Raw genomic sequence first — 25,390 nt, forward strand, 5'->3', positions numbered from 1 at the left:
ATGGCGCCCCTGCTATCTTAATCTCGTTCAAGACAAGGATTCAATTTCTTTAATCCAAGGGGCAATCCCCCATTCTCTACCCACCCACCCTTTTCATTTTTCATTTTTTTTTTTTCATATTTTCATTACTGTTCAATGTTTTAAGCACAGGGGCGCACGCCATCCTTTTTGCCTTGTTCAGAGCGCGCTCGCCCTCCCTTGAACCTACGAAATCACAGTGAAGAATACTGCAGTAAAGGTATTATTAAATGTCAAAAAATTCTGAAATTTTGCAGCCATAATCCTTAAGGTGTTATTGATTTACTGGAATAGTTTCAGAATTTCCCTAGTTGTTTTACCTAGTTAACTAATACGATCTTTACAATGCTGCAATTCAGTTTTCAAACCATAAGTTCTTGAAAAACAGACGAGTAGGGTTACTTAGGAAGTTCCAAAATTTTTAAAATTTTTACAGGAGTATCTATCATAAGTCAGGAGTTTGTATTAAAAATATTACGAGTTTTTTATTTGTTTTGACTACCTAATTAGTGGATTGTTTTCAGTGTGTTTCTGCCCTTTTGCAAACACTTAATTTCTGGAACACTAGCCAATAAGGAGGGTTTGTAGAACTCCAATTGCTCTAAATGTTTTACAGAAACACTTAGGATCTGTCAGGAGTCTCCAGTAAAATGTTGACGATTTTTGGCTCTGTTTTAATTGGTTAACCATTCGGTTTTTTGTATTATGTTCGAAAACTGTTTCACAAACTTTGAAGGGCAGTAGAAGGACTTTCATAGCTCTGATTGATCTGAAATTTTACATTATACTTGATAAACATCTTAGCAAACTACTGTAAGAATTTCAAATTTTTTGGAGCACGTTAACCTTACTGGATATTGCCAAAGGCAAGAGTGCGACCTGTGCCTCTGTTAGGCAAATTATGAGCGCCCCCCGCGCTCAACTCACTGGAAATCGCCTCAGGCACGAGCGTGACCTGCGCCCTTCATAGGCAAATTCTAAGCGCCCTATGTGCTCAACTCATTGAAAATTGCCTCAGGCATGAGCGCGACCTGCGCCCTTCACAGGCAAATTCTGAGTGCACCCCACGCCCTCTTCTGGAGCATCTCGATTTTCAAAGGTCAGTTCAAACTTTCATTTCTTCAAGTTATTCAGTGTTTCTAACATCATATAAACACTGAGATTGCGTATACAAGACAATATTCAAACGCGTAGCAAGGAGGAATTCAGGTACTCCTTCTTCCACTCCTCGCCTCTTCTGCCAGAGAAGTTTTAATTCTAGTATAATCAGGCTTGTTTTTAGTAGACATAAATACCACACGCCTATCTAGAATTTCACACACTACACCTGCATCAATGTCTAAAGAACAAGAGACTCCTCTATCTGATTTTTATAAAGCCCTAAATGATGGCTTTAAGTCGTGCATCGTTCTTACAGACCTAGTGGGGGATTTTTGAATTCCCCCTAATATATTTAACTTGTTATCGGTTTTTCATGATTTAGACCATGAGAAGCCTTACCAGCATATGCGTAGGATAGAACAAGTTCTCACTACATTCCATCATCTTAGCGTAAGTCCGGATCAAGTTAAACTTAGGGTGTTTCCTTTCACCCTAGCCGACAAGGTGGCATCTTCGTTAACTGCCCAAACGCCAAACTCTGTGGACTCATGGGCTCAATTTGTTCAATTGTTCATGGAACAGTTTTACCCACCACTGAAGACAGATGAAATGCTTCAAAAGATTCATTTCTTCCGCCAGAATCCTCATGAATCCTTTTCAGAGGCCTAGAATCGTTTCACTGATCTTCTCATTGAATGCCCGCATCATAATCTTGCAAAAGACATGCTTGTTCGTGCCTTCTTCAAGGGGCTTTTACATCGTCATAAGGAGGTTCTAGATATCATGACTGGGGGTAGTTTTCTTAGTAAAGGAGCCTTGGAGGCTTATACATTCTTAGAAGATCAATATAAGAGGAACAACAATAGGGGAGGTAACGACTCTTCCCACTCCACTCCTTCTTCTTTTGAGGTTAAACCTGATTCCGAGCTTAAAACTCTTATCGATGCCCTCACTAAAAAGGTAGATGCTATCTCTGTTCAATAACAACCCACTCCAGTCATGAACATTAAATCTACTCGTTGTAATGCCTGTTTCAGTCTTGAGCATTCTGACTTCTATTGTCCTCTTGTCTATGCACAACCACCACCACAACCATCACACTTTAACCAGTTAACTCAACATCAAGGACAAGGGAACTTAGGTAACCAGAATAGAGGTTTAGTGCCCATGACCCAGAACTATCAACATCAAGACATGAATGCTCAACAAGCCTTAATTCTAGTTCAACTATCTACAGAAGTAGTAGTAGTAACCTTGTTGGAAAAACAAAATCAAATTATGCAACAAAACTCCAACTTGATGAAAGATCAGCATGATCAAAACTTTAATATGATGAAACAGACAATGCAAATGATGCAGTTTTTGTGCCAAAAGGTTATTGACATGTCTCCTAACCAAAATAATAACCAAACAGGCGTGTTTCCAAGTCAAGCAGTGCCTAATCCTAAGTCAACAAACGTAGCCTTTGAAATAAAAAGTATTTAGTGTAATGGTAATATAACCCCAGGGGACCTACAAGCAGTCACTACCCTTCGTTCAGGGCGAGTAGTTGATAACCAAGTGACTATGTCTAAAGATCACCCACAAACTAAAAATGATACCATACCAAATACTATAATAGAAACTGAAGACCCTACAACTGTAGAAGTACCAGTTAAACCACAACCAAAAGGGAAAATATTACAAGACCCAATAATAGATATTGAAGACCCTACACCTGTAGAGGTTCCAATATGGACACCTAGATGGAAAACGGCTAAAAATAACGCAAAGACTAATAATAATTTTGAACCTTATGCTAAATATATAGATAAACCACCGTATCCCCAGAGACTAGTTGTGTCTAAAAAGGATGAGAATTTTGATGAGATTAGGGAAGTGTTTAAAAATCTGACTATAAACCTACCTTTTCTAGATGCTATAAAAAGTCTACCTGGACACGCTAAGTTTCTAAAAGAGTTGTGCACCAGGAAGAGGAAAACCAACATACCCCACGAAGCATTCTTAATTGAACAATATCCCTCTTTATTTGAACATAACAGAATTATTAAGTACAAGGACCCTAGTCGTCCTACTGTACAATGCACCTTAGATGATACCTTCATAACAACTGCTTTATTAGACCTGGGGGCGAGTGCTAACTTACTCCTTTTTTATTTATATAAACAACTAGGTCTAACAAAACTTCAACCAACCAAAATGACTTTGCAGTTAGCCGATCGTTCTATTAAGTATCCCAAAGGCGTAGTTGAAAACATTCTCGTTAAAGTCCAAGATTTTTACTACCCCGTTGACTTTGTTATTCTCGACACAGAAGCTACTCATGATTCTATTCCCATCATCTTAGGGCGTCCTTTCTTGGCAACCGCCAATGCCCAAATCAATTTCCGGGATGGCTCAATGACTCTTTCTTTTGGAAATCTTTCTGTGGAAGTTAACATGTTTAGACAAAAGCAGAGACAACTAGGTTTTCCTGTAGAAGGTGAAATTAAGTCTATTGAGAGTTTTGTATATCACATTAGTGCTTCCGATGATCTCGTCCCTACACTAGTAGATACCCCTCTTATGGAAGAAGACAAAGATAACAATTTTGACTCCTTGAACATAACTGAACTAGCGATGGAGTAAACCTCATAATAGACGAGATAGATGAATTCCTCGAAGATGGAGATGAATACCATAATTATATGGATGCGAACAACCTAGATGAGGAATTCGATGAGTTTTTAAGAGCCTGTGATGATCTACCCTCTCAAGAACTACCTAAAGAGCCACCTGATACCTTCATTTTCAGATGTGTGCTAATACCAACCCGTGCCACCAATAAGTTTTATGCTAAAACCACGCACTCATTTTTTCCATTCATTTAATCTAAAACTTATCCATACCCTACATATCTTCCACAACCATCTATTTTCTCACGATCATTCACTTGGACACCTTTTCGTTCAAAGCAAAAAGAAGAAACTTTATGCTCGATTAGGTTCTAGATCCATCAGAATTCACTCCCATTCTACTAAGCCATGCTATAGGAAATCTTGGTGCTTAATTATGTTTGATAGTGGATTCTGTGTTAACTATTTATGGAAAGATCCACAATTATTTAGATTATTGATATATGGGAAACTGCATGTTAATACATAACGATCACATTAAGTCTAGGGAATCTGACTTTAATAGACCCAAGTTTTTGTACAATACCAACTTTCTGGAGTATAGGCCAAACAAAAATTTTCAAACTTAAAAAATGTTTTCCAATTTTGTTTGGGGGTGGCGTATTTTGGTATTTCATTTCAAATCTTTTTGCCACCCTTTGTTTGTCATGTTTACTCCAGTAGAGTTTGTGTTAGTTCGTACATAACAGTTTAATTGTGCTTCATGTTATCATATCATTTTTACAATATTTCTGTTACATGTACTGCCACTTTTTGCCACATTTCTATGGTAAATTATTTCCTTATCTCTTTACACTTTGAGGACAAAGCATTCGATTGTTTAGGGGTGGGATAGAAACATTTGCAAAAATTAGGCACCTTTAGGATGTAAATTATGCACTTTTCTTTATATAAAAAAATTAAAAATCATAAATATTGTTTATACTAGGCACTTAGGGATAATGGTATTGTTCCCTTCTCCATGATGATATTAGTATAGAAATCTCACGCAGTACTTGAATTAGGATTTAATTTTTGAAACATAGATTAATACATAAGTAATAGTCATTGCATTTTTTCACAAACATCTTGCATGAGCATCTTTGATTGTACTTGGTAGTATTTTTCTGAGATCTAGGTTAGAGTACTTAATACATATCCTGTGAGCATCTAGCCTAAAAGTCTCATAAGAGTGAAATATCTGAGTGATGACACAAGGGAGAAGTCAATTTCGAGTAGAGAAATCACACATCTACTTGCTTGATCACTACACCATATCCTAAGCGAGAATTTAGGCCCTCTTTGGATCGATATAGCCAGAAATTCACACCTATATGAAATTTATTATCCGCTAGTTAATTAATCGAGCCTTTTATTAGCTTTGTTTACAAACCACAAATCCTTTACCCAATAAAACAAAATAAAAAATAAAATCAGCCTACCTATCTGGATAAGTATAAGAAATAGGATGAGTGAAGAAAAGAAAAGAGAAAAACCTGTGTAAACAAAAATTAGTTAGTTACTTCAGAAAAGAAAAAGAAAAGAAGTTTCCATCCAAAGAAAAGAAAAAGAAAAATAGAAATAAAATAAAAACTCCAAAAATAGAATAAAAAGAGTAAAAAAGCTAAAATAAAAAGGCTAAGGATGGAAACAAAGTGTAGAAGCAAAAGAATAAGGTTTTCTCTAGTTACATAATATGAAGACCCTATTTTCTCAGACTTGTCTTTTTGAATATCCATTTCCTTCATTCTTTAACCAATACCTACGCCCTGTATCACCTAATAAAGACTTCTAGTTCAATTAGGAATAGGTTGGTGTGATAGTAAGTGGTAGATGTGTTTGATTGACCTCGGCTTTCTTGGATTGTCATTGAGATTGTGAGAAAACGTGTGCCCACTGCACACTGGAATTAGCAAACTTGAGTGGAAAAATCAGAGTGTTATGTGTTTTGACACATTCCTTGTGAGAACCTACTTAGGCACGCTACCCAAAAGTTTCAAAAATGGACTTGCCATTGCATTTCATATCATAGTTCATTGTATAGTTGTTTATTTTAAGATGATTTGATTATTATGCATGTATTTCTTTAAGTTTTAGAATGATTATTCTTGCTTAAATACTAGTGAGATGTATAGATTATTGAGACATAAATAAGGAAACGATAGTTATATTTCTTAGTCATTGTAGTATAGATGAAGTTTCTGAGTACCTTCACTGGAAAACTCTCATGAGGCTATAACTCGTCCACTAGGGAATTCCTAGTAGTTTAAGGCCTTGTTGTATATGGTTAATGTAATCGCACTCGACGAAACGAGATTAGTTAGAATTCCATTTTTTGGTCACTTATTCTAATTTCTCATATTTGCTTGAGGACAAACAAAATGTTGTTTGGGGGGTGGTTTGATAAGAGCCAAAAACTGTAGTTTTAACCCCTTTTAACAATATTGCTTTAGACCAATTATGTGATTAATAAGTAAGAGTTAGTACTGTTATCGTGCTTTTGTGTATTTCAGGCATTGAAGTCGAATATATGCAGAAATACGTCCTTTTTGCGAGATAAAGGAGCAAGGGTTGGTTGCTAAGAAGATCTATGATAAAAAACCAAGATTCAAGGAGAAAAATCCTTTTTAAAGCCCGATCAAAGTTGAAAAGTCAAAGTCAACGCGAGCAGAAACAGCGCATAAAAGTTAGCAAAACTTCCGAAGGCTGTATCTTTGGACTCAGACCTCGGAATTGGGCCTACCTTATGTCAAAACGACCGGATAGGAAAGAGCTTTCAACTGGTCCAAGCCTTGACCTAATTAAAGGAGCAGAAATGGGTGAAAAGTTTGTAGAAGTCAAATCTAGCTGAAAAGGCCTCTGTGGACTGAAGAAATTGGGTTTTGGGCTCGATTTTCCGGCCCAAAATATGGCTCCTCAGCCCATGCACGAAAAAGTGGATCTAGTCTCCTCCATTTGTATGGAGAAGACTGAACTCTTAAGATTACCTAGATCTAGATTAGAAAATTAGGTTAGACTCCATTAATTTGATCCAAGAACTTAGTTTAGATCTAGTTTTTACATTCAATTAATTAGTTTGTTTTAATTTGATAAGTAGTTATTCATAATCTTAGTTCTAAATTAGTTTTAATTTTAGTTTTAATTCATTTTGAATCATTATTGTTATTGTTCAAATAGATTAATAGAGTTTAATACTTATTCAATAATGACTTGTTCTAGTTGTTTAATCAAGTTTAGTTTAATTTACATTATGTTTTCATTTCATTATTTTAGTTTAATTAATCAATGAAACTAGGCTAAAAACTCTATTAGAGGAGGTTAAAGAAGCCATGTGAGGATGATTACTTGTTAGAATAGTTGTTATTTAGAATAGAATTTCAAGTTAATTATTATGAGTGTTTAGAGATAAACCTCATAATGATGAACTAGAGTTTAGAGCCACCATCAAAGAGATTTGTGGTAGAGCTAAACTCTCATGCTAGTGGAACCTTGATTCGAGAGGACTTGGTATTCACTAGGGATCAATATCCGATTCGATGACTAACTAATAGCCAATCGAATTGCATGGTGGAATTTCCCTCCTCTATGTTCTTCGAATTCATTAAATTCACCTTTTAATTGCTTAGTTAAATTAGTTAAATTTATAATTATTTTTAGCTTAAATAAATCACACACTACTCTCATTGTTCTTACCATTGTTTCCTTGTGTTTGATTAATTGAATTCACTTATGTCTTGCTAGTTTAAGAGTGGAACAATTCCGTACTCTATATATTGCATGAATATATATGTGAGAGTAGGAAATAAATAATTGATACCGTAAGAATAAGGTTAGAGTAAATCTAATTGAGTTTTTACGGGTTATCACATGTTCGCTGGCCCCGAAGTAGTATAAGAAAGGGGAGGCGCGAAACACTGGATCGAGGCCGCGTCTCTATAAAAGTGGTCAGGCCGTACAGAAGCATGTGATAACTGAGTGGTCAGAGTCAAAGAAGAGGCAACGTAAGGGAAAAGGGATGGGGAGTACCGAAACCGGGCCGCGGAACCCTAAAAGGACAGGTGTGTGGAGGTGGACTAGAGGATGAGGAAAAGATCAAGGGACGAGAGAGAGGGGATGTCGATATAAAAGGGAACAGTAAGGAAGAAGAAAAAGGAGGAGGGATGAAAAGAAGAAGAGAAAGAAAGAGAGAGAGAGAGAGAGAGAGAGAGAGAGAGAGAGAGAGAGAGAGAGAGAGAGAGAGGATCTTAGTGGTGTGTATTCTTGTTCATAGATTTGGTGTCGTCTGTGGGGACGAGATAAGTCCACGATTTGGGAAGAAGGGGAAGTTGCGAAATATGGCTCCAACTAAGAGAGGAAAAGGTAGAGGAAGGCTGAAGAGGAAGTCGAAGATTCGGTGGCTGAGGCGACTAGGTTGCTTCAGGAGGAGGTAGGTAGACTTAGGGAAGAAAATGAGGAGTTGAGGAGAGAAAGAGAAGACACTCAAGGAGGAGCGGAAACCGCAGTATCTGCGGGTAGTGAAGTAGAAGTGTAAAGCGAGGAACTTCCTCAGGAAGCCGGGGTGAACCATGCAGGAGGCATTACCATGGAAATGGTACATGCCATGATCGAAAAAGACAGAGAGGCCAACTACGCGGTGGAAAAGGAGAAACATGGAGCGACCAAGAAGGTGGTGGCAGCCTGAATTAGAATCCACTTGCTGACTTGGTCTGGAATTCGGAGGTACCCAAAAGGTTCACGCAGCCGTGGTTTGAAAGGTATGACGGGAAAGGAGATCCAGCGGACCATTTGCATCATTTCGATAGCAGATGCCGCTGTGGCAAGAGGCGAAGTATGATGGCCTCCGTTGCATGATGTTCCCTGCCAGTCTGAAAGGGGGAGCATCCGACTGGTATTATCGGTTGGCGTCGCGGAGTATCTAGAGGTTCAAGGAGTTGGAGCAAGCTTTTGTGAATCACTTCAACTACCAGAAGAAGAGGGTAGTAGACGTAGCGGATCTCTTTAATGTCAAGCAGAAGTCCGCGGAGACACTCAGAGACTCTTGTGCAGATTCAAGGAAGAGACACTGAGGGTGGAGAGTTTGGACGAGCGCACCGCGGTCATATCATTCCAACATGGACTGAAGCAGGGAACTAGGGTGCATGAATCAGTATCAAAGATTGAAGTTACCACCTTGCATGCTTTGTACTTGAAGGTAGAGAGGTACATCCAATACGAGGATATTTTACGGAGAAATAGTAAGGAACACAAGAAACCCGAGAAGTCAGTGCACACCGTGGCCGTGGACGATCGGAGGGACAGAGACAGGGCCGCGGCACGGGATGGAGGGGCCTACAAAGGGGAGACACAGAGAGCGGAGAGGGGCAGGGACCAAGCCCGAAGGGAGTATAGGGAGAGAAAACCTTACCGCGAGATAGACTTGACTCCACTGAACAAGCCGTTGGAGGAAATCCTGCCCTTGATCAAGGGACAATGACATTACTAAGAACCGCGGAGCTCGCCTAAGGAGATAGAGGGAAAGCCATTTTGTGTATACCATCAGGTCAGGAATCATGCTACCAATGAGTGCTTTGCTTTACAATGGTTAGTGGAGAAAATGATTGGGCGAGGACAGCTAAAGGAACATGTCAAGGAAGTTCAGCTGATCGAAAGGGTGCCTGCCACGGCCAGAATCCTAGGCACAATAAATGTTATTTTCAGTGGTGAAACACTGGAAAGAAATGCTCACCGAGATAAGGTGAGGAGGACAGCCAGTCTGCAACAGATAAATGAAGTGGTGAGCAGTCCACGGCCGGTACCAGGGGGCAGCAAAGGGAATGACATGATAGAATTCACTCTAAAAGATCTGGAGTCCGTGAGCTCGCTTCATGAAGACGCGCTGGTAATTACCGTAGTGATGGGAAATTACATGGTGAAAAGGGTGCTGATAGACTGTGGGAGTTCAGTGGATCTGCTGTTTCAGAGTGCGATGGAAGAAATGGGCATAGGAAGAGAGCAGATGAAGCCCCCTTGGACTAACTTGTTCGGATTCAACAGCAGCATGACGGAGCCATTAGGGGAACTAGTGCTGCCAGTGACCGCGGGGACGATGACCACTTTCACCCGGTTTATGGTAGTGGATACTAACTCACAATACAACGTGATCCTAGGAAGAAAATGGATTCATGAGATGAAGGCAGTTCCGTCTACCTATTACCAAGTGATCCATTTCCCGACAAATGGAGGAATGTACGAGATAAGGGGCGATCAGGTCGCGACATAGAACATCCACCAGGTGACAGTGAGGGGTCTGGGCCGCGTCACTAACAAAGAGGTGCTGGGGACATGAGACAAGCTAGCATAGCAATTACAGACTGCGGCCATAGAGAAGAGACCGCTCGTCGGGGGAAAGACAATGGATGAGATTGAGGTCATGAACATCGGGGTAGCAGAAGAGGAGAAGTTTGTGAACATAGGGGCAAGTTGGTCCGAAGGTTGGAAAGAGAAATTGAATGCTTTGTTAACTGAGAATAGTGATGTATTTGCATGGACGATCGAGGACTTGGCAGGGTTGGATCCAGACTTCGCGTGCCACAGGTTGTATATATGCGGGAAGGGGCCCGCTTAGTCCAATAGAAAATGAGGAGTATGAAGCCTCAGTATGCACAGGGAATTCGAGAGGAGGTGAAGAAGTTGAAAGATGCTGGAATCATCCGTGAATTCAAGTTCACTGAATGGCTGTTGAACGTGGTAGCAGTACCTAAGAAGAATGGGAAAGTAAGAATGTGTGTGGACTTCACGGATGTCAACAAGGAATGTTCGAAGGATTGTTATCCGATGCCGCAGATAGATGAATTGGTGGAGCAAACCGGGAGTATAAGTTCTTTTGGTTTATGGACGCCTCCATGGGCTATAATCAGGTGGTGATGTACAGCCCGGACCAAGAGAAGACAACATTTATAGTGGAAGGAGGAACTTACTGCTACACCAGAATGCCTTTTGGTTTGAAGAATGCAGGGGCAACATTTCAGAGAGTGGGGGAGAAGATGTTCGAAGCTAAAATCAGAAAGAAGATGGAGATCTATATAGATGACATGGTAGAGAAGAGTATGACTGAAGAGGAGCATTTGGAGGGGCTGAAAGAGACATTCGCCATACTGCGAAGACACAAGCTGATGTTGAACCCAGAGAAGTGCACATTTGGGGTCGTATCCGGAAAGTTCTTGGGGTATATAGTCACATACCGCAACATAAAAGCGAACCCAGATCAAATTAGGGCTTTACTAGAGATGTCGTCCCCGTAAAATGTGAAGGAAGTTCAGAGGCTGGCGGGTAGGGTCGCAACACTTAATAGATTTATATCCAAGTCATCGGACAAGTGTCGGCCCTTGTACCTAATGTTAAGAAGGACGAGTGACTTCTAGTGGATCGAGGCATGTGAAAGGGCGTTCCAGGAATTGAAAGAATATTTGGGCAAGGCCCCGATCCTGTCACGGCCAAGACAGGGGGAGAAGCTGTACTTATACCTGGGGGTGTCTGAGTGTGCGATTAGTTCAGTATTGATAAGGATGGTGGGAAAGGCAGAGAGGCCGGTGTACTTCCAAAGTAAAACAATGTTGGACACCGAAACGAGGTACAGTAGAATTGAAAAGTATGCCTTGGCCCTGGTCTTCTCAGCACTGAAGTTGAAACCATACTTTGATGCTCATTCTGTGGTGGTAGTGACTAACTTGCCACTCAAGTAGGCATTGAAGGCCGAGAAATCAGGAAGAATGTTGAAGTGGGACGTGATGCTTAACTCTTATGAGATCGAGTACCAAGCCAGAACCGCAGAGAAGGCCCAAGCGATGGCGGAATTCCTGACCGAGTTTCCGGCCGAGGACCCCACATGGGGGGAAGAGATGGTCATGGAATAGGAGACGGACCAAAATCATGACCCCTTAGATCCGTGGGACATGCGGAATAGCTGGAGGGTGTTCACGGATGGATCAGCTACAAATACTGGGAACGGAATTGGGGTGGTGCTGGTCACTCCCGAGAATACTTGCCCAGAGTTGTCAATGAAACTGGGTTTCGCGGCTTCGAACAACGAGTCTGAGTATGAGGCAGTGATAGAAGGGATGGATTTGGCCAAGGATTTGGGTGTGCGCGAACTGACAGTGTATTCTGATTCTAATTTGGTAATATGTCAAGTCAATGGAGGATTTGCGGCACGGTGCCCTCGGATGGCCAAGTACCTAGAGGTGGTGCAGAAAAAGGCAGGAAAATTTGAGAAGATCAGTTTTGCTCATCTAGGCAGGGGGGAGAATAGACACGCCGACGCCTTGGCATACATTGCCAAAGTACTCCCTGGGACAGAGGATAGATCTATCGAGGTCAGGGTGCTAAGCAAACCAAGCACCGCGGAGGACAAGAAGGTGTGCCTAACTATTGAGCAAGAGCATGGATGGATGGAACCCATCAAGAGTTACTTATCGGGGATAGATACATGGGACAAAGGTTAGAGAAGGAGAATGGAACAGAGGTCAATGAGATACATTCTGTCAGATGGGGAGTTATATCAGTGGAGCATCAGCGGGCCACTTTCGAGATGCCTAGGGCAGCAGAAAGCGCAAGAGGTGTTAGGAGGGGTTCACAAAGGGGATTGTGGAGCCACTCGGTAGGAAGGATGACGGCCCACCGGTTGCTATCTCAAGGGTACTTCTGGCCCCACATGAAGAGAGATATGACTGAGTATGCCAAGAGGTGCCAGAAATGTCCCAGACCTTTACGCCGCTGATACATTCACCTACAGAACCATTGCACAAGGTCTTTAGCCTGTGGCCATTCGCTATGTGGGCATTGGATGTTGTCGGGCCCCTGCCTATGGCCAGTGGAAAAAGGAGGTTTATGTTGGCCGCAACGGACTATTTTACGAAATGGGTTGAGGGTGTGGCCCTGCAGTAGGTGAAAGAGGAACAGGTGAGAAAGTTTTTGTGGGAGAATATCATATGCCGGTTTGGGCTACCACACACCATCATCGTGGACAATGGTACTCAGTTCACGGGGGGAAAAGTGAAAGCCTTCCTCCAAGCCTACAAAGTGAAACAAGGGTTTTTAGCCCCGTACAATCCTGAGGGGAATGGATAGGCAGAGTCTTCCAACAAAGTCATCATGGATAATTTAAAGAAAAAGCTAGAGGAGCGCAAAGGGTGCTGGGCAAATGAATTAAATCATGTTCTGTGGGCGTATCGCACTACACCGCAGACATCTATAGGAGAATCCCCTTTCGCAATGGCCTATGGAGTGGAGGCAGTAATCCCGGTGGAAATGATGGCTCCGACGACTAGAACTAAGGCGGTGGAGGCAGGGGTTAATGAGAGAATATTGGCCGAGGAACTGAACCTCACAGAGGAGAGGAGAGACACTGCGTGCATCAGATTGGAAGAGTATCACCGCAGGTTGCAGAGACAGTATAACAAGCGGGTGAAGCCGCGAACATTTGATGTTGGAGATTGGGTACTTCGGAGGGTGACCCAGCCACCAAGGAAGAGATAGACGGGAAGTTGGGAACCTACACCATGGTAGAGGCAGGGATGTCCTGGACCTACAGGTTGCAGACACCCCAAGGGGTAAACATCAAGTGGCCGTGGAACATCAGGATGCTGAAGGAATTCCATGAGTAACTTTTGCTATTGGTGCTTTTAATTAAAGAAAATTGTATTTGCTTCATTCAAGCCTTGTAATGTGATTTTGAATTAGCTACTATGTTAATGAAAGCAATAGCCAATTTTTCCCATCTGATGAATGTGTGTCCGCTCATGTGTGTTAGGCTAGGAGCAGCGGATAACGGTTCCAACATCAATGTTGACTCCTTAGTCAACTTGGGGGCAAGCTGAGTGGCCCGAGCATACTCAGCATCCCTCAACATCTCCATGGCCAACTTGGGGGCACGCTGAGTGGCCCTCAACATCTCCACGGCCAGCGTGGGGGCACGTTGAGTGGCCCGGGCGTACTCGGCATTCCTCAACATCTCCTTAGTCAACTTGGGGGCAAGCTAAGTGGCCTGGGCATACTCAGCGGCCCTCAACATCTCCACGGCCAACTTGGGAGCGCAATGAGTGGCCCGAGCATACTCAGGGGCCCTCAACATCTCCTTAGTCAACTTGGGGGCAAGCTGAGTGGCCCGGGCATACTCAGCGGCCCTCAACATCTCCTTGGGCAACTTGGGGGCAAGCTGAGTGGCCCAGGCATGCTCAACGGCCTTCAACATCTCCACGGCCAACTTGGGGGCACGCTGAGCGGCCCGGGCGTACTCAGCAGCCCTCAACATCTCCTTAGGCGACTTGGGGGCAAGCTGACTAGCCTGAGCATATCGCAGCGGCCTCCTACATCACCAAATCAAATTTTGGAAGGGGGTGAATGCCATGATGAAACAAAACAATAACTAAATAGGGAGGGATGTCAACACATTACAAAAGATGAACACATGGATTGCAATGAGTTTCACAAAACATGAGTTAAACCAGAAACAGAGATCCACTGCGGTTTGCTGGGACTACCCAGAAATCCAGACCCAGGGGTTGAAACAAAAAGTTGAAACATAAAATATCATATCTAAATGGTGTAACAGGCTAAGCCAATTGACAAAGAGAAACCTAAGTGCACTTCATTTTGGATCGCCCAAGGCGTCTGCTTGTAGGCTGATAAATGTAAAAATAGTAGAATCCTAATATCATGTTAACAACACTAATACGTAATCCTACCGTTCTTACGTTTAAATCAATTCTTCTTACTCTCAAATCATAATCATGCAATATAATGAGTAAGGATTCGTTCCACTCTTAAACCCTCAAGACTTAAATTAAATTCAACTAATCAAACCCAAAAGGAACAATGGTGAGAGTAATGATTTGATGTGAATTTTCTATTCTACCATTCCCAACAATTGAATCTAAACAAGACATAATATAAAGATTTGAACTTTATTTGTTTAAACTCAATTTGAAACTACTCATGCAATAATTGAATTAAACTAATAATGACAAATAAGTAAATCTAAGGATTTAAGCTAATAAATAAATGAAAATGAAACTAGATTATGGACAACTAATTAACTTTATTTATCTAATAGAACAATAAGAACAAGATATGATTGAATGAATAACAACTATTTTATTTATCTAATGAATGATATTCAATGATTTAAATAACTAAGCTAAAACAAATAATGAAACTAATTAATGGAATGAAAACTAAGTAATTAACTAATCTAGATCTAACTTTTTCTAACCCTAAACTCCATTAACATTAGCTTCCTAACCTAACTGCCATTAACAAAGAGTCAAGCTTTTGTTTTTATACTTCCAGATCCAAAAAATCGTGCATGGGCTTGGAGCCATATTTTGGGCCGGAAAATCGGGCCCAAAACCCAATTTCTTTAGTCCAAAATGGGCTCTTCAGCTGCAGTTGGTTTCGACAGATGTTTTGTCCACTTTTGCTCCTCTGATTGGGCCAAGGCTTGGACCATTAGAAAGCTCTTTTCGAGTCGGTCGTTTTGACATAAGCTACTCCCAATTCCGAGATCTGAGTCCAAAGATACGGCCTTCGGAAGTTCTGCTGACTTGTGCACTATTTCTGCCCGTGTTGACTTTTCAGCTTTTGACCGGGCTTTACAAAGGCTTTGTCTCCTTGAATCTTGGCCTTTATTCACAGAACTCCTTAGCAACCGACCTTTGCTCCTTTATCTCGCTAAAGTGGCACATTTCTGCACATAATAGACTTTGAAGCCTGAAATGCATAAAAACACGTAATCATTATTAACTCTTAATTATTACTCACATAATTGGTCTAAAAGTATGATTGTTAAGGGTTAAAACTACAGTTTTGGGCTCTTATCAAACCACCCCCAAACAACATTTTGCTTGTCCTCAAGCAAAGATGAGAAATTAGAATAAGTGGCCAAAAATGGAGTTCTATCTACTCTCGTTTCGCTGAGTGCGATTGCATTGACCATATGCAACAAGGCCTTAAACCACTAGGAATTCCCTAGTGGACGAGTTATAGCCTCGTGAGAGTTTTCCAGTGAAGGTACTCACAAACTTCATCTATACTACAACGACTAAGAAATAAAACTATTGTTTCCTCATTCATGTCTCAACTATCTATACATCTCACTAGCAATTGAATAAGAATAACCAAGTCAAAAACCTAAACTAATATATGCATAATAATCAATCATCTATGATACAAATATATATACTATGAGTAATACTATAAAATGCCTAGCAGGTTCGTTTCTAAAAACTCGAAATAGCGTCCTTAAGTAGGTCCTCACATAAATGTCAAGACAAAAACCACTCTGATTTTTCTGCTCAAGTTTCGCTACTCCAGTGTGCAGTGGGCACACTCTACCTTACAATCTCAATGACAACAAGGAAGCCAGAGTCGATCAAACACATCTGCCACTTACTATCACACTAACCTATTCCAAATTGAGCTAGAGGTCTTTATTAGGTGTCATTGGGATTAGGAGATGGTTTAAGAAGGAAGGAAATGGATATTCAAAAGGACAAGTCCGAGATAATAGAGTTTTCATATTATGTAACTTAGAGAAAACCTTGTTATTTTCTTTTTGCTTCTATACTTTGTTTCCATCATTAGCCATATTTTTCTTTTTTCTTTTCTTTGGCTTTTGACTCCCTTTTATTCTATTTTTGGAGTTTTATTTATTTTTTTTTTTTTTTTCTTTTCCTTGGATGGAAACTTCTTTTTTTTTAAAAGCAACTAACTAATTTTTTGTTTACACAGATTTTTTCTCTTCTTCTTTCTTCACTCATTCTATTCTCAAACTTATTCTAGATTGGGTAAGTTGATTTTTTTTATTTTGTTTTGTTTTTGTAAATGGGGTAAAGAAATTGTGGTTTATGGAAGGCTAAAGAAAGGCTCGAGGGGCTTACTAGCGGAAAATAATTCATAGGTTTGAATTTTTGGCTATATCGATCCAAAGAGGGCCTAAATTTCGCTTTAGGATATAGCATAGTGATCAAGCAAGTGGACGTGTGATTTCTCTATCCGGATTTTACTTCTCCCTTGTGTCATTTCTCAAATGTTTATCATATAAGGCTTTAGGCTATATTCTCCACGGGATTTCTAGAATAAGTACTCTAGCCTAGATTTCAGAAACTTACTACTAACAATCATAGATACTCATATAATATATTTATAGATAGATGCAAAGATTATTACCTACATATTAACCTAAGTTTCTAACAATTATTACGATGCAAAAGCTCATTGAGACTTCTAGATTGTTAAGAGCATAGAGAAAGAAAACAATACCAATATTCCTAAGTGTATAGCATAAACTTATTTATTTATATTTTTTGAAATTTTTAACTTGAAAAACAAATGCATATTATACATATCTATATCCTAACAGATGCCTTAATTACACTTATTTCTATGCCCCCAAACAAGAAGCATGCTTTGTCCTCAAAGCATTTAAATAAAGAGGGTAGAAAAATACCATGGAAATGCGTGAAATTCGGAATATCGCAAAACAAGGTTAGAACATACTAATATAGGAAATAAAACCGACGCGAACTCTATAAGAGTTCCACCCATTATGGGGTTAATGTAATTAAATTGCTTGGGACATAAGCGGACACTAACTGAAACTAAAAACTTACCTCCACTCCAGCGTTTACATTCGTCATTCTCCTCTTCTATAAAGAAGTGAGGTTCCTTCGCGATCCCCGCCATGCCATTATAATTTGCCAAGCTTGCCGCTATTTATCATCTACGAATCCTAAACTGTTAAAAGCCACTTGGTCGGATGGGGTGTAAGGTGCAACCTAATGAGGGCTGTATCCTCCACCCCTTGCCAAGTCATTGCGGAAAGATCGAATAATAGAATTGGTGGGTCTCACAATGTCGACCCCAACCCGGTCCGTGAAAGCGGGCACAAAAAAATAGGGAAGAAACATAGTATAATACGGCAAACTAATATAGGCATAAGAAGATACTTATGCCTCATGCTATGGGGCTCGTGCTAAACTAGACATTAAGGTCTTAGGAAGGTCATATAGCAGCGTTCCTCGGCTAAAGCAAGGAAAACATCGCATCGCAAGTGGCATCATTCGCAGAAGAAAAATGCCACTCCCCCTAATATATTTAGCATGATAAAGAACATTACCATATCACATTAAGGGACAAGCTACCAAGGGCTACGTTTATATGTCCCTTGGTCCTCTACACGGAAAATGCCGGACCCATAAGCCTCATACAAAAGTCATAAGTGTAGACATGCATATTATCTACCCAATAGCATCATGGGTCTTGTATTTCAGCGGGCATGGCAAGTCCAAGAACAAATGCTAGTAAGAACCATAAGCGGTTCCCGGCTTCACGTGTGTGATCACCTCATGAAACCAAGCACCATAAGTAGTGCTTTGAAACAAATCTTTGAAAGACTGTTCGGTATTATTGTAGGAGATGTCATCTCAAAACTACGCCCGAACAAATGGAAATCACCCAGGAACAACCCCAGAAAACTGGAAATTTCCCGGTCTATGGAAGTCGTGGGCCGCTTCTACTTGGAAGCCGAGTCGCTCTGAAGATTTTGAATTCCAGTGTTTGGCCTGAAGTCGACTCACCTTGAAGCATGAAAAGCGCGCTCTGTACAAAAAATCTGAAAAATGTGTAGAGGCTGAGAGTCGCCTCCTGCGCAGGCCTTGGCAGCCTCGAGGTGTCTTGATTTGTGAAAATGGTGAAGAACAACGGAAACGTGGGAGTGAAAGGTGAGAGATGGAAGTTAGGTGTAGTGTGGGTTGTGAGTGTAGAATGAATGAAGTTTTTATAGGTTTTGAATTGTTAAAACGAATCGGTAGGTTGCCAAAAAGCTTTAAGGCAATTTCCGGAAACAATAAAATTTTCAAACCCGAAAACGGAAACAACTCATATTCTTGATTCTATAACAACCCTAATATCTTTTATACTGGATTTAGACTAGTAACTTCTAAACTCTCTTAGATTTCATCATACCACCACATCTAATCATAGGTTTGCCAATTACGACAATATTCTCAACCTTTACTCCAAAACAAACTCTAAAATGGAGGATCTTCTACAAATCATGATAGAATAAATAATACCACCCCCAAACAATTCGGGAAGGTGGGATTAACAATAAAATCCATGCACAATTTGAAAAGAACAACATTATATTAAAATTGAAATTCAAACAACATTTAACTACCAAATTCAAAGTTAACTACGGAATTTAACAACGTAACATCCTATCTACTAAAAATAATAAAAGACAACATCAAAACAACAAACAAAGAGAAATCTAGCTACTCTTAAAGGGAGCGAGGTGGGGATAAGAATAGGAAGTTTAGTGATCAAGCATTGAAAAACCAAACACCCCACCCCCAAACAAATTTTTGAAAACAGGTTTGTAAAAATTTGTTTTAAAACATGGGTATTTTAAAGTCAGATTCCCTAGACTTAAAGTGATATATATGTATTTACATGCAGTTTCCCATATATCAATAATCTAAAAAGTTGTGGGTCTTTCCACAAATAATTAACATGGAATGCACCATCAAACAGAATTAAGCACCAAGATTTCCTATGACGTAGCTTAGTGGAATGAGAGTAAAGCCTTATAGATCTAAAACCTAATCGAAAGCATCAGGTTTCTTCTTTGTCCTCCTGAAGGGAATGCCAAGTAAATGAAGCGTGAGAAAATTGATGGTTGTGGAAGATCGTAGGATGTGGATAATTTTGAGAAGGAAAAAATGGAAAAAATGAAAAAAAAAGTCGGGTGGCTTGTCCTTGGGTGTTACTTCTTCACTAGTTGGTTTTAGATAGTTATGAAGCATAGGAGAAACGCCAAGGTCAAGTACAAACTCAATGGTTCTTTGAAAAGGTAGAGGGCGAGGGACATGCGTGATGGAAGGTGAATGAGTGACATGAGGATGTGAGGTGGGTGAATGGTGTTCAACTAGTGTTCTTAGGTCTATATCATCAGAGGCCTTGAGATATACAAGACATTCCTCAATAGGTGGGTAAGAAGAATCACTGGGATAGAGGGCGAAAAATTCTTCTTCCGTCATGGCGTCAAGAGATGAATGGATGTCAATAAGAGAGAACTCGCGCGGCAAAGAAGGGTTGCAAAAGAGTCGAAGGAAATCCTCCTTGATGTTATCTCCGTCTAGGGAGTAGAAATTGTGATCCTTGTCTTCTTCTATAAGAGGGGTATCTACTAGTGTGGGGACTAAAGTGTCAGCCACACTAATGTGAGGTACAAAACTCTCAATGGACTTCACTTCCCCTTCTACAGGCAAACCTAGTTGTCCCTGTGTTTGTCTAAACATGTTAACTTCTACAGAAAGATTTCCAAAAGTAAGAGTCATTGAGCCATCCCGACAATTAATTTGGGCATTGGCGGTTGCCAAGAAAGGGCCCTAAGATGATGGGAATGGAATCATGAGCAACTTCGTGTCAAGAATAACAAAGTTAATTTTGGATAGTAAAAATCCACGAACTTTAACGAGAATATTTTCAATTACACCCTTGGGATACTTAATAGAATGATCGGCTAACCGCAAAGTCATTTTGGTTGGTTGAAGTTTTGTTAGACCTAGTTGTTTATATAAATAAAAAGGGAGTAAGTTAACTTTCGCCCCGTGTCTAATAAAGCAGTTGTTATGAAGGTATCACCTAAGGTGCATTATCTGATAGGGGCGACCGTGGTCCTTGTACTTAACAATTCCGTTATGTTCAGATAAAGAGGGATATTGTTCAGTTAAGAATGCTTCGTGGGGTATGTTGGTTTTCCTCTTCTTGGTGCACAACTCTTTTAGAAACTTAGCATGTCCAGGTAGACTTTTTATAGCTTCTAGAAAAGGTAGATTTATAGTCAAATTTTTAAACACTTCCCTAATCTCATCAAAATTCTCGTCCTTTTTAAACACAACTAGTCTTTGGGGATATGGTGCTTTATCGCTATTTTTTACCGAAGGGATAAAAGTTTTATTAGTCTTTGCTTTATCTCTAGCCGTTTTCCAACTAGGTGTCCATCTTGGAACCTCTACAGGTGTAGGGTCTTCAGTTTCTATTATAGTATTTGGTATGGCATCATTTTTAGTTTGCGGGTAATCTTTAGGCATAGTCACTTGGTTATCAACTACTACTGCCCGAAGCGAAGGGTAGTGACTGCTGTAGGTCCCCTTTGGTTTATATTACCATTATAGTAAAATCTTGTTTATTTCAAAGCGGTGTTTGTTGACTTAGGATTAGGTAATCGCTTGACTTGGAAACACGCCGGTTTGGTTATTATTTTGGTTAGAAGACATGTCAATAACCTTTTGGCACAAAGACTGCATCATTTGCATCGTTTGTTTCATCATATTAGAGTTTTGATCATGCCGATCTTTCATCAAGTTGGAGTTTTGTTGCATAATTTGATTTTGTTTCTCCAACAAGGTCACTACTACTTTGTCGTAGATGGTTGTATTGGAATTAAAGCTTGTTGGCGTTCATGTCTTGATGTTGATAGTTCCGGGTTATGGGTACTAAACCTCTATTCTGGTCACCTAAGTTCCTTTGTCCTTGATGTTGAGTTAAGCGGGTTGAAGTGTGATGATGGTTGTGGTGGTGTTTATGCATAGACAAGAGGACAATAGAAGTCGGAATGCTCAAGACTACAAATGCAGACATTACAACGAAAGTAGAGTTAATGTTCATGACTGGAGTGGGTTGTTGTTGAACAGAGATGGCATCTACCTTTTAGTGAGGGCATCGATAAGAGTTTTAAGCTTCGGGATCATGTTTAACCTCAAGGGAAGATGGAGAGGAGCCGGGAGGAATCGTTTCCTCCCCAATTGTTGTTCTTTTTAGATTGATCTTCTAAGAATTTATAAGCCTCCAAGCCTCCTTTACTAAGAAAACTACCCCAATCATGATATCTAGAACCTCCTTATGATAATGTGAAAGCCCCTTGAAGAAAGAACTAACAAAGCGTGTCTTTTCGCAAGATTATGATCTTGGGCATTCAATGAGAAGATCGGTGAAACGATTCCGTGCCTCCGAAAAGGATTCATGAGGATTCGGGTGAATAAATGAATCTTGTAAAGCATTTCATCTGTCTTTAGTGGTAGGTAAAATTGTTCCATGAATAATTGAACAAGTTGAGCCCATGAGTCCACAGAGTTTGGCATTTGGGCAGTTAACCAAGACGCCGCCTTGTCGGCTAGGGTGAAAGGAAACACCCTAAGTTTAACTTGATCTGGACTTACGCTAGGATGATGGAATGTAGTGAGAACTTGGTCTATCCTACGCATGTGTTGGTAAGGCTTCTCATGGTCTAAACCATGAAAAACCGGTAGCAAGTTAAATATATTAAGGGGGATTCAAAAATCCCCCACTAGGTCTGCAAGAACGATGCACGACTTAGGGCCATCGTTTAGGGCTTTATAAAAATCAGAGAGAGGAGTCTCTTGTTCTTTAGCCATTGATGCAAGTGTAGTGTGTGAAATTCTAGATAGGCGTGTTGTATTTATTTCTAAGAAAAACAAGCCTGATTATACTAGAATTAAAACTCCTCTGACAGAAGAGGCGAGGAGTGGAAGAAGGAGTACCTGAATGCCTCCTTGCTACGCATTTGAATAGCGTCTTGTATACGCGATCTCAGTGTATTTAACAAGTTAGAAACACTGAGTAACTTGAAGACATAAAAATTTGCATTTACCTATGAAAATTGGGCTGTTCACACTGAATTTTCCCTTGAGGGCGCGAGTTCCCTCTGTTTGGGCGCGGGTGCCCTCTGTTTTGTCGAAAGTCCAGTGTTTTGGGCGCGGTCGCGATCAGTTTGGGCGCGGGTCGCGCTCCAGAGTTTTCAAGTGTTAGGCATTTTATCGTACTCCAAAAAATCTGATATTTGTACAGTAATTTTCTAAGACGTCTATCAAGTAGTCTGTAAAATTTCAGATCAATCGGAGCTGTGAAAGTCCCTCTACAGCCCTTCAAAGTTTGCGAAACTGTTTTCAGACACAATACAAACAACCGAATGGTTAACCCATCAAAACAAATCCACAAATTGTCAAATTTTTACTGGAGACTCCTGACAGATCCTAATTGTTCCTGTAAAAAATTTAGAGCAATTGGAGTTCTACAACCTCTCCTTATTGGCTGGTGTTCCAGATATTAAGTGTTTGCAACACTGCAGAAACACACTGGAAACACTCTACTATTTAGGAGGTCAAAACAAATAAAAAACTCATCAAATTTTTACTACAAACTACTGACTTAGGATAGATACTTCTGTAAAAATTATAGAATTTTTAGAACTCCCTAAGTAACCTTACTCGTCTGTTTTTCAAGAACATATGATGTGAAAACTGAAATGCAGCACTGTAAAGAACGTATTTTTTTCACAAGGTAAACCAACTTTGAAAAATCTGAAAATATTCTAGTAAATCAACAACACATTAAATAATATGTATGAAAATTTTCAGAATTTTCGAAAATTTATAAATACCTTCACCGCAGTGTTTTTTTCTGTGAATCCAAGAGTCGCTATGCCCCAAAAAAATTGAGCAGTTCCAAAAATTCAAGAAATAAGAATGAAAAATTAAAAGGGTGGGTGGGTAGAGAATGGGGGATTGCCTCTTGGATTCAAGCAATTAAATTCTTGTCATGAACGAGATTAAGATGGCAGTGGCGCCATTTGATAAATGTAAAAATAGTAGAATCCTAATATCATGTTAACAACACTAATACGTAATCCTACCGTTCTTACGTTTAAATCAATTCTTCTTACTCTCAAATCATAATCATGCAATATAATGAGTAAGGATTTGTTCCACTCTTAAACCCTCAAGACTTAAATTAAATTCAACTAATCAAACCCAAAAGGAACAATAGTGAGAGTAATGATTTGATGTGAATTTTCTATTCTACCATTCCCAACAATTGAATCTAAACAAGACATAATATAAAGATTTGAACTTTATTTGTTTAAACTCAATTTGAAACTACTCATGCAATAATTGAATTAAACTAATAATGACAAATAAGTAAATCTAAGGATTTAAGCTAATAAATAAATGAAAATGAAACTAGATTATGGAGAACTAATTAACTTTATTTATCTAATAGAACAATAAGAACAAGATATGATTGAATGAATAACAACTATTTTATTTATCTAATGAATGATATTCAATGATTTAAATAACTAAGCTAAAACAAATAATGAAACTAATTAATGGAATGAAAACTAAGTAATTAACTAATCTAGATCTAACTTTTTCTAACCCTAAACTCCATTAACATTAGCTTCCTAACCTAACTGCCATTAACAAATAGTCAAGCTTTTGTTTTTATACTTCCAGATCCAAAAATCGTGCATGGGCTTGGAGCCATATTTTGGGCCGGAAAATCGGGCCCAAAACCCAATTTCTTTAGTCCAAAATGGGCTCTTCAGCTGCAGTTGGCTTCGACAGATGTTTTGTCCACTTTTGCTCCTCTGATTGGGCCAAGGCTTGGACCATTGGAAAGCTCTTTTCGAGTCGGTCGTTTTGACATAAGCTACTCCCAATTCCGAGATCCGAGTCCAAAGATACGCCTTCGGAAGTTCTTCACGACTTGTTAATCTTTGTTTACGCCCGTGTTGACTTTTCAGCTTTTGACCGGGCTTTACAAAGGCTTTGTCTCCTTGAATCTTGGCCTTTATTCACAGAACTCCTTAGCAACCGACCTTTGCTCCTTTATCTCGCTAAAGTGGCACATTTCTGCACATAATAGACTTTGAAGCCTGAAATGCATAAAAACACATAATCATTATTAACTCTTAATTATTACTCACATAATTGGTCTAAAAGTATGATTGTTAAGGGGTTAAAACTACAGTTTTGGGCTCTTATCATAGGCCACCCTCCACTACCGTGTCGGTGGATTCATCCACGTCAATGGGAGACAAGGACAACCCAGGAATGGCAGCAGCTTCCGTCTCAGGAACAGGGGAGATGGCCGCGGATTCAGGGGGAATCAAAGTAGGAGATGATTCGGGGAGAAGACGCCCAGCAGCAGTAAGAGCTTCCAGCTGTTGGTTCAGTTCACGAGCTATCTTCTTGGCGGCCAAGACCTTGAAGTGTTCAGCGACACCTTTCATCGACTGTTCCAAGTCTGCCTGAGTGGCGGCCCTATCGGCTTCCCTTTGACTCTCCAGCTGAGAGGCGACACCTGCCACATAGTCCTTGTAGGTTTCCTTGGCGCGCTGGAGCTCCTTGTGATGTTTGAGGGCAGTGAGACGGGCGTCATCCCTTTCCTTTTCCAGTTGGGCGCATTTCGCTTTCCACCTAGTAGGCTTGTGAATCTCAGCCTTCACGGATTCTTCAAATGCGTCCAAGGTGTTGGTTTGACTGCGAATCACATAAACCACATCCAGGCTCAGCTGAAGGTACAGACCAAGTTAGAGAACAGTAAGCAATAAAGAAGGAAAAGAGAGGGATGTGGGGTATACCTATTCCCAGCCAGTGTAGATCGCTGCTCGGTGGGAGGCGAAGGAGCTGGAATCCCCATACACTTGATCCCTAGGGAGGTGGGAACTAAAGAAGAGAGACACAGCCACTGCTGGATTATCCAGAGCAGAG

The 25,390-nt window shown here is 40.2% G+C and overlaps 2 protein-coding genes and 1 pseudogene across 2 annotated transcripts; all 3 read left to right on the forward strand.

Annotated features, from left to right (window-relative positions):
* LOC147524239 (uncharacterized) overlaps positions 1-9,246 on the forward strand; it is a 33,060-nt pseudogene extending 23,814 nt beyond the window's left edge.
* Positions 9,247-9,366: 120 nt separating this feature from the next.
* On the forward strand, positions 9,367-10,032 carry LOC147524240 (uncharacterized). The gene has a single exon (XM_086574022.1). It carries the CDS (start codon positions 9,367-9,369, stop codon positions 10,030-10,032), a length of 666 nt encoding a protein of 221 aa, XP_086430148.1.
* Positions 10,033-12,902: 2,870 nt separating this feature from the next.
* Positions 12,903-13,286, forward strand: LOC147524241 (uncharacterized). The gene has a single exon (XM_086574033.1). The coding sequence runs from the start codon at positions 12,903-12,905 to the stop codon at positions 13,284-13,286; it is 384 nt and encodes a 127-aa protein (XP_086430159.1).
* The last annotated feature ends 12,104 nt before the right edge of the window (positions 13,287-25,390 follow it).

Source organism: Coptis chinensis, chromosome 1, assembly GCF_015680905.1.
Source record: "Coptis chinensis isolate HL-2020 chromosome 1, ASM1568090v1, whole genome shotgun sequence".
NCBI lineage: Eukaryota > Viridiplantae > Streptophyta > Magnoliopsida > Ranunculales > Ranunculaceae > Coptis > Coptis chinensis.